General features: G+C 31.4%; 1 protein-coding gene across 1 annotated transcript; it reads left to right on the forward strand.

The window, feature by feature from the left end:
• Nucleotides 1-7,428: 7,428 nt before the first annotated feature.
• Nucleotides 7,429-7,920, forward strand: LOC139501957 (single Ig IL-1-related receptor-like). Its single transcript, XM_071291268.1, has one exon. The coding sequence runs from the start codon at nucleotides 7,429-7,431 to the stop codon at nucleotides 7,918-7,920; it is 492 nt and encodes a 163-aa protein (XP_071147369.1).
• The last annotated feature ends 2,115 nt before the right edge of the window (nucleotides 7,921-10,035 follow it).

A 10,035-nucleotide genomic window follows, 5' to 3' on the forward strand; every position in this document is an offset into this window, starting at 1 on the left:
GGACAACAACATGTCCTTGGGTTACAAACAAAAATTATTGTTATAAACTTTGAAGGCATAAGACACACAGAGCAGACATGTGTACTGAATATAATGTCACTTGATGCCAGTAACAAAGTTAGTAAAACAGACGAATTGGACGAAAATAACACTTTCTGGATGAGCCTGCATAATGCTATGGAACGTTAAAGACGCAGTTTGTGATAAATTATCAAGTTATAATGTTAAACAGGTCCTCACAATTTAGACATCAACTGAATAATATAAACTTTAACCGCCATCTAAAAGTCAATATTATACTAAACATATGTTTTTTCTTTCATAATTAACAAAATATGAAATATGTTTTCCGGAAAGAAAAATACATGTTTACAATTATTTGTAATATTAGAGATTTAAATGAAAACAAAAATACAGTACAATAAAATTATATTATCTTTATATATAGTTATAGACATATATGATCATACATTCATTTACATTTAATTTACAATAATTATACACATATTTGTGTTACCCGGAAAAAAGTTCAGAACAACACACAATGTATTATACTGTGGATGCATTATTATTCGTTGGATACCAATTTTCGTGGATTTCGTTGGTATATGATGAACTGCGAAATTAAATGTTCAACGAATGACAAATTGTGTAAAGTCTTGTATAAAGACTTGGGAAGAACCACGAAATTATATGTCTACGAACATTCAAGTTTTCCTTCATCCACGAAATTTGAACCCCACGAAAATAAATGAATCCACAGAATTATATATATTTTTTGGTACAAATTACTTATTTTATTTACTCTGAGATAAGATGTAGGATATAGGAACATACGTTTTTTTGAGACTGAAATACTGAAAAACTGTGAGTTTTATGCTAATCTCAACAGCTCATTGCTTTGTAAAAATCAGATGGCTCTGTTTCCATAGCAACCATATGTAATTGGTCAGAATTTTTGTTTTTGTTTTTATAACTTGTTATATAGATGAGTTGTCCAAGTTTTCATCAAAATCTGAGACTATCATGTTTTGGTCACTGCCTGATCCTTAAGCCGACTGGCACTTAATAGTTTAACAGTTTTTTATATTTATTATTATATATGGACAATTAAAGACCAAATTTGTGTATTGCTTTTTTTGTTAACTAGTGTATCCCACTGTTGAGTTGTTCGTCAGTAGTCGTTTATTTTGTGTTGTTGTCATGCGGTTCTTTTCTTTGGTGCTTTGTCTACGTGCCATTTTTTTTTTTTTTGTTTTTTTTTTGTTTGTTTTTATGTTGATTAAGATTGTAACACATATGACCTATAAAACATACATGAAAGAGGTCAAAATGTGCCTTAGCTATTTTCAGTCTAACAATGAGTTATAATATTCATCACTATTTTAATATATATACTCTATAAACAAAGTATAGAAGCATAAAAGAAAGACATACAATGTGCCTTAGCTATTTTCAGTGTAAGCTGTGTAACCAATATGTTTTCGATTTGAACAAGATCGGGACATTTTTTTATTCCAGGAAAAGAGTTATATGCACTGTATTGTTACAGCGGGAGACATAATTAAAAAGGACGTTAACATTGGTTTTCCCTTTTGAATGGTTTTACACTTGAAATTTTTTAGGGCCTTTATAGATTGTTGTTCGGTCTGAGCCCAGGCTCCGAGATTAAGACCGTACTTTAACTTATACTGGTTTAATTTTACAAAAGTTACTTGGATGGAGAGACCACATCTTCATATATCTATTTGATTATTTGTTATCGATCGCAAGCGGTCTATCTGCTGTAGAAGCTATTTTGATATGGTCCTAGAACCGAAAGTATCAGTTTTTAATATTAAAATCAAAAGATATAATATGACTTCAAATGTGATAACTCTCCACCAGAGATCAATTGAAATAGAAAGTAACAACTAAAGGTCAACGTAAGACCTTAAATAATGAGCAAAACCAATACTGCATGGTCAATTGTAAAATGTCCTGAAATTATAAATGTGAAACAATTCAAAAGAGAAAATTAACGGCCTGATTTATATTCAAAACAATGAACGAAAAACAAAAATGTTACACTACAATTGACTAGCACTGAAAAACAAACTAATACATTATGTGGCAGAGAAGAACTTATTTGAAGGCTCCAGACCCTCGTCTTAACCCCGGACAGTTGTGCAACAGAACAACATGTGAACAAACTATAAAAAAACAGATGAAAAGGTATTAACCATGCAATCCAGAATAAACAGAAAACGAGTAACAAAATCACAGCCTAACGGTAGTAGGAAACTAGTATGTATACATTCCCACAACTAGGAGATACTAAGTACACATCTGAGAGTACTCACAGTTACTGACAGATAGTGCTACGCCAATAACTTCTAATAAAAGAGGGACGAAAGATACCAAAGGGACAGTCAAACTCATAAATCTAAAACAAACTGACAACGCCATGGCTAAAAATTAAAAAGACAAACAGAAAAACAATAGTACACACGACACAACATAGAAAACTAAAGAACAAAACAACACGAACCCCACCAAAAACTAGGGGTGATCTCAGGTGCTCCGGAAGGGTAAGCAGATCCTGCTCCACATGTGGCACCCGTCGTGTTGCTTAATAAAAAATTACATATCTTCGGGAATCTTTAACAATCAAAATATCGTGTTATGAAGCATACGTGTAAGCTTTCTGTATGTGCTATTTCTCTAAGTTGTGAATGATTTAAAGTTGGCGAAAGTATCCAAGGAGACATTCAAATTTATAAGTCGACTAGATAAAGACAACAGGAGAAAACCGATGTTAAACAGTCATTAATCGATTAAGCAAAAACAAATCGGGGTGACATATTTATATCGATGGAAACACATCAACTATAAGAGTAAAATAACGGAACAAAAGAAACAGCGAACTGCAACAAAATCAAAAAGCTTACATACGTTGAAGCGATCTATTTGATAACGTATGCCATAAAAACTGACAATGTCATGAATTACAATGTAACACAAAACCTAAAAGGAAAACTAAAAATAAAAAATGAAAAACTCGAAACCTACCAAAAACAGGGTTGATCTGAGGTGCATCGAAGTAATCAGTAGAACTTGCCGTCACTTTGATCACTGTGAGTGCAAGTTCCGTGATAACTATCTGTTGGTGATATAAAAATCATGAAAAGAGGACCAGATTGTGTAAAATATATATCAGCTATCCGGAAGTAGATTCTACTCCACCTATGATAGTTGTCTAATGTTGTTCTCTGTAAATAAAAGTTCGGTAATGTGTCTTTTCCGGTGATAACACATTCGAGAAAAGATTTTATTAACGACAATCAAAACATATCCGTAATTGTTCTTGTATTTATCAACTTTGTTTTATTGTCCATGTGCAAAACCCCCCAAATGTGACGGAGGGATGTGAAATATGGTCAGCTGGTCTTATTCCGACCCACAGTAAAACGCTTGCCAAAGTGGGGCGTCTGTTTGGTTGTGCGAAAAGTATCAAGTTTGCAGCAATGTCCGGTCAGAATGGGGGACGCAAATCCAATGCCTCGTGTAAGGAAAGTACCACGCTCTTTGCATGTGAAGGACCATTGCAACAACTCTTTGAGGGGTCCGTAGGTGGCTTGTTGCAAAGCAAAATGTCTGTACCTATCCAATATACCTTCATTTTCTACTGGCGGTCCAAATTTTCCCGACCTTCAACCCGGAAGGCCTCTATGACAAGACCTACCTATTGTATGTGTTGTTAACTTGTTTTCGCACTGAACATGCAAGACATATTTACCACTTGACGTTCATCTACCAACAATCAATCAACAATCAATCCATATGCAAATAAATAATATTTTATAGCACATCACATTCTAACTAAATTGAAAGTGAAGTTGTTTACCTAACAACCTTTAAGTCTGTTATAGTGTTGGGTCTGAAACGGGTTTTCCCGAAATGTCTTTTGATTTCCATTATAATTACACGTACGTACAAAACCTACGCAATATCTTGTAATTTGTACCTAAAACCACGTTGAATGTATATAAAGCAAAAAGTTTGAAAATGTAAACTAAGATACTATTTAACTGTGTATAGTTACTAAAACTGTACGTAAAATATAAAAAAGAAGATGTGGTATGATTGCCAATGAGACAAATATCCTACGAAAGACCAAAATGACACAGACATTAACAACTATAGGTCACTGTATGGCCTTAAACAATGAGCAAAGCCCATATCGCATAGTCAGCTGTAACAGGCCTTGATAAGAGAATGTAAATGTAAAACAATTCAAACGAGAAAACTAACGGCCTTATTTATGTAAAAAAAAAATGAACGAAAACATTCACATGGAAGTATTACTCGACTTATTTCACTTGACTGGGCGGAGTTTAACAGGTTCGCTCATAATAAACCAGTCCATCTAATGATAGGTGTTTTAGGATAAACACATCAATGAAGTGTTCATTAATTTTTTTGTAAATTCCTTTAATGACACTGATAGGTGATGAGAAATAAGTAATTATAACGGCAATCATCCTTATCACTCACATCTTTAAATAGACTGTCCAAATGCAAATTAAAACGTAAGCTGCGCCTGGTCAGTTAAAATAACATTGGTAATAAAGTCGAATAAAATGTCCAGCACCCTCTAATAAAAGTAATTACTGAACAGCACAAACCCATTTATAACTGGTTTGATAGCATGTGCTCCGGAAGTAGATTTTGCACCACCCTTGACACCGGTTAAGTTGCTTTGTGCAAAACCATGTTCGGGGATAAAACATATGAAAAAAGAAAACATGATATTATTAACGACAATCAACCATATATTCCGTGGTTATGAAAGTATTTATCAACTTTGTTCAATTGTCCATTTGATTAAAAAAAACCGTTGTAATAACATGACGTTATGTTTTTTTTATTCCTTAACATATATAAGTTATTTGATAAAAATTGAAGTTATATTGTTTACCTGCAATTTTAGGGTTGAGTCTGAAACGAGGTTTTCCTTGATATTGACTTTCGTTTCCATTCAAATTATACGTAACTACAATGTATAACACCTACGCAATATTTTGTAATGCTTATTTAAAAACCAAAGTAATTTACAGAGGATGAAAATAAAAATGTAGATACAATAGAAAATTTTGTGCGAATTAGGTTATTTTGTTTTCTTATTTAAATTCAATACTATACAAACGTTTCAAATTGAGAGGCAGTGCATACCTTATTTTAGTTTACTCTAGATCGAAATGAAATAAAATTACCGGATATTTAAATAAATAGTGGTTTTGAACATTCGCCATAGTTTGCTACTAACAACATCGTACTTTGTAAATATTTCACTCAATTTCAACTTGACAAGCCAAAATATTCTTTGACATAACATTAATTACAAAGAATAAATAATTAGTTTAAAAACAGACAGGGCAAAAACATATAACCAAATCTAAATGTTGTACATGCCCCTATACAAAAATTACCTATCTTGACATTGTCGTTTTTTAAGGTCAACAGAGCATCAACAGTTCGAAATTCACATGTAAATTCATGTAAGTTTTGCCGGTGTAACTGCGTGTTTATAAAATGTGTCGAAATAACATTAATGATAAGGATAATGGACTTTGCATAGGGTTCTTAGTGATTTGATTCAAACTACATGTAACTATTTAACAGTACAACATATATATTTCAATTATAAATACTCACTACATAAACAACAAACAACAGCATCCAACATAACGTAAATAAATAAAAGGAGTAGGTTCAGTAAGACCCTTTTTTGGCCAAAAATATAGCTGTTTTACAAAATTGCTAAAATGTATCCTTTTAGTTCTTTATTAAACAGTAGAATGATTCTGCTAAATAAAAATGGGCTGTGTTTGACAATACTATGCACATATATCGGGTACTATCATCATTAAGTCATTCTAAATTACTGAAAACTTAATATTGAAATGTAAGTTGTATTTGATGATAATACATAACAAATATAAAGGTTGAGGATGAACACAGATGTATCCACTTTCTTTTTTGACAAAAAACATCTGAAAAGTGACAATTTTTTGCATATTTGATAGATTTTTCATATTTAAGCTAGAATCGGGGCGTTTTTAATGAGTAAATAAGTTAAAATCCTTTACATATTCTTATTAAATCAACTAAAATAGACACTTTTAAGTTTTAAAAAATTGTCTAAAATCTTTCGTTACCCGAACTTAAATTTGAGGCCAAAATCGGCCCTTACCGGACCTACTCCTTTATTCCGATCATCATTGCTAATTCCTGTTTTGATTATTATGTGTTATAGAGTAAAACAATAAAATATAATTTATAATGTCAGTGTTCCGAAATATTCCTACAAATGCAAAACAATGCAGTTTCTAGTAAAATTTTACATAAACACACTAAAAATGTACAAAATTCATGACAATCACTAACTAGACCATATAACGCATTCCTTATCATAAGTCATTCAAAAAACAAGGTCTACTGGGATTCTGTGTAAAATAGACATTAGATACATAAGTCCACTGATATGGATATTACTGTTACAAAAATCAAAACACGATATATTCAATAAAATGACTATCGATCTCAGATCTTTGTACTAATGTCCTTTTCAATCTACATGATATATGGTAAATGATATTGTGCATATACTGTTTTATATGAGTTATACTATCTGACGATTACCAACTATGTTTCACTAATAAGGTTTGTATTTCAATATGCTTGTTATTAAATTTAATGACTTCCTCTGCATTATTTCCTATTTTTTAATATGTTAAAACATCAGCAGATTAGATCTTATAAGATGACTTTCATTGTCAAAATTGTCTAAAATGTCACCAAAGCTAAATGATACGACAGTGAATTCATCTCTGGACTCAAACGTTTGCAGTAACATAGACTTTTCAAGAAATGCATTTACAGACCGATTCAGAATTTCTACATTTAAAAGTCAATTAGACAGTTTACAAACTTTGATAAATGAAGGAAATTTATTCACAAGTATCCCATTACGTCTGGATAACTTTGAATATCTAAGTGTCCTTAACATCAGAAACATCAAGATAGCCTACTTGACAACTAAAGAAATTGACACCATTGAAGTGCTAGTTAGAAAATCAAATAGGACAATGACAATCTTATTATAGAAAACCCTCTTGTGTGTACTTTGCTATATTAGATTTTGTAGAATGGTTATTTACTACAAAAGTGAAACTTGACAGCAATGGTAGTTATTCGTGTGTCAAACACGATGGAAATATTACAACAACTAATGCAGTTAACAATCAGTTACGAATTATGAGAATAAGATGTATTACGACAGTATAGGTTATTTTTTCTGCAACTTTATTCTGTGTGCTTCTTTTATTTATTTTAATTGGATATCGTTACAAATTGCACCTACAATACTTTTGTTTATTTATCGGAATGGCCAATCCACTATTCCGGAAGTCAAAAGAAGAAGCACTTGAATATGATGCATATGTAGCTTATTGCGATGGAGACTATAGATGGGTATATGGACCTTTGCGCATATTTCTCGAAGAAAGACGGAATTATAAACTACTTTTACCAGATAGAGGAGATGTCATTGCTAGAGAACGTGGACTTTTTGCTATAAACATTTCAATTCCAAAATGCAAAAAGATAATCTTAGTGATTTCAAAAGAGTTTGTGAACAATGATTGGTCTTACTATAAAGCAACTGCAGGAATTGAACATTTCCTTGGATTACAAGCAAGAATAATTGTTATAAACCTGGAAAATATAACAAAAACAGAAATACCGCAATGTGTTCTTCAAATGATGTCTCTGGACGTTAACGATCACATTCGCAAAACAAACACATTAAATGAGAATAACATTTTCTGTAAATGTCTAGATCAAGCAATGAAAGTTAATGAAGGACAGCGTCATTAGGGTTTTTTCAATTGATGCTATTCAACAATTGCATTTATGTTGATTGCACAAATGCATTGATAGTCGAAACCATATGCAGTTATAGTAAAACTTTAAAAACCTGCACGGTCGAACTGTAAATATTATGACCACTATATTAATCAGAGGAATACACGAAACTGATAATATTCGAATCAGACTAGATATGCTCGCAGGTATGTGCAACAATTTTACCATAGCAAAAAATATATTTCCACAAAGATGTCTAAAATGTGTAAAATTTCCTTGTCGGTAAAGTGCTTATAAACAATTTAACCAGAAAATATTCATGAAATGGTACTGACGGGCAAATACGTGAATTTCGATATTAATAAGATGACATCACCCTGATCACACATTACTTTCTGTTCAAAGATGTCGAGATTATCTTTATAACCAGTTCAATAAAATTTTCATTATTTTGAAAACCTTGAGTAAACTTAATATTGATGCAATATCCATTTGTTTGCTAAGGGAAATACTTCGGATGCAATCTATTTAAAAATTTACTTTCATATTAATAAATCTTTTAATTAACAAAATGTTACTGTTTATATTTTGAAAAATGTATCAGATAATTTTGTCAAACATAAATTCTTGATTCGTTTTCATCATGTAAAAAATGATGTATATCTATAATATAGTCATTTTATAAAAAATAATGTTTGCAAAAGTAAGAATTATTCTAAATAGAAGTGGGACATTTAAAGACGTATCGTATCCGTTTCCGATACGTTGACGTATCTGAAGATATCTATGTGTTATTGTTTCATAGATTATTTTCATGTTTAGATATGTGTTTTTCAATGTTAGATATCTTCTGTCATCAATACACATTGCTACACTCTTTTTATTACATGATAATCAATAAATACTGGCCTTTATATCTAAACACTCGATATTTAAACTATCACAACTTCTCAGTTGTGAATTTATGAGTCCTTCTGTAGCCATGTGCATTACGAAATTTTCGAAGTGCAATTAAATCAAAACAGCAAAGATATAATAGAGATTTGCCATATTGTGCATATATACACGGGGAAACTTCGGTCAGAAAATCGGGACTTTGTGGCAAATATAGTTTAAATCTACAGACTTGAATAAAGAGATTGTTATAATAAAACTTTAAACAAAGTTTACTCACTACTTTGATGTACTAACGTTTATTGTTTACTAAAAGTCTTCAACAACCATTCAAAAACAAAACTCGTATTAAGTCACTTAAGTCGAGCGCACCCTAAAAGGTGTACTTTGCTACATATTTGAAAAAAAAGGATTGCCTGCTAAGTTATAAATTTATTATTATCGGTATCAGTAATCAATTTGACTCATATGACATGTATGATGTGGATGATTTAATTCCCTTTTTTAAGCAAATTTGAAGTACGTGTATTAACATTGTTAACGTTAACTTTATTTGTTTTATAATCCAACTTCACGCCTGGCGCGTGGGTAGTTCTCATGATTTAAATATCAAGTTTTAAAACATTTACAAGTATATAGATTGACACAAACATCACGTGATTGTTATATGTGTGTAAATGTTAGCTTCTGTTGTCATCCATGCAGTGTTTTCATAAATGTATTATAAGTACTGTAAATAAAGTAGAAACATCACTTGTATGGCAATACATATAATTAAGTCCAGATTTTGATATACAAGAAGCAAGTATGTAAACACAATTGATACATAAATTAAACAATTATTTAGCATTATTAAACGAACAATTCATATATTAAAAATGAAACAGATCAAATATTTGCATCGCCCTTCGTTTTCGCCCTGTCTTTTCCTTTTCTCGCTTAATATTTAAGTACGTACATTATCAATTGAATAAAAATCCATATATACGTTAAGATACGTCAACGTATACTGATACGATACGTCTTTAAATGTCCCACTTCTAATAGTAAGGATGTTCGTGTCCCGGGCAGAAAACCCTAGCCATAAAATTTTAAACCTGAGGTATTTTGTTAGCTATTATTAGCGTCTGTTTATATATCATATATAGATTATAAAATTGAGAATGGAAATGGGAAATGTGCCAAAGAGACAACAACCCGACCATAGAAAAAAACAACAGCAGAAGGTCACCA

This window comes from Mytilus edulis, chromosome 13 (genome assembly GCF_963676685.1).
Source record: "Mytilus edulis chromosome 13, xbMytEdul2.2, whole genome shotgun sequence".
Classification (NCBI taxonomy): Eukaryota; Metazoa; Mollusca; class Bivalvia; order Mytilida; family Mytilidae; genus Mytilus; species Mytilus edulis.

What these genes read in the sequence shown, in the direction of transcription:
- LOC139501957 (XM_071291268.1), top strand. Translation starts at nt 7,429, where the DNA reads ATGGCCAATCCACTATTCCGGAAGTCAAAAGAAGAAGCACTTGAATAT.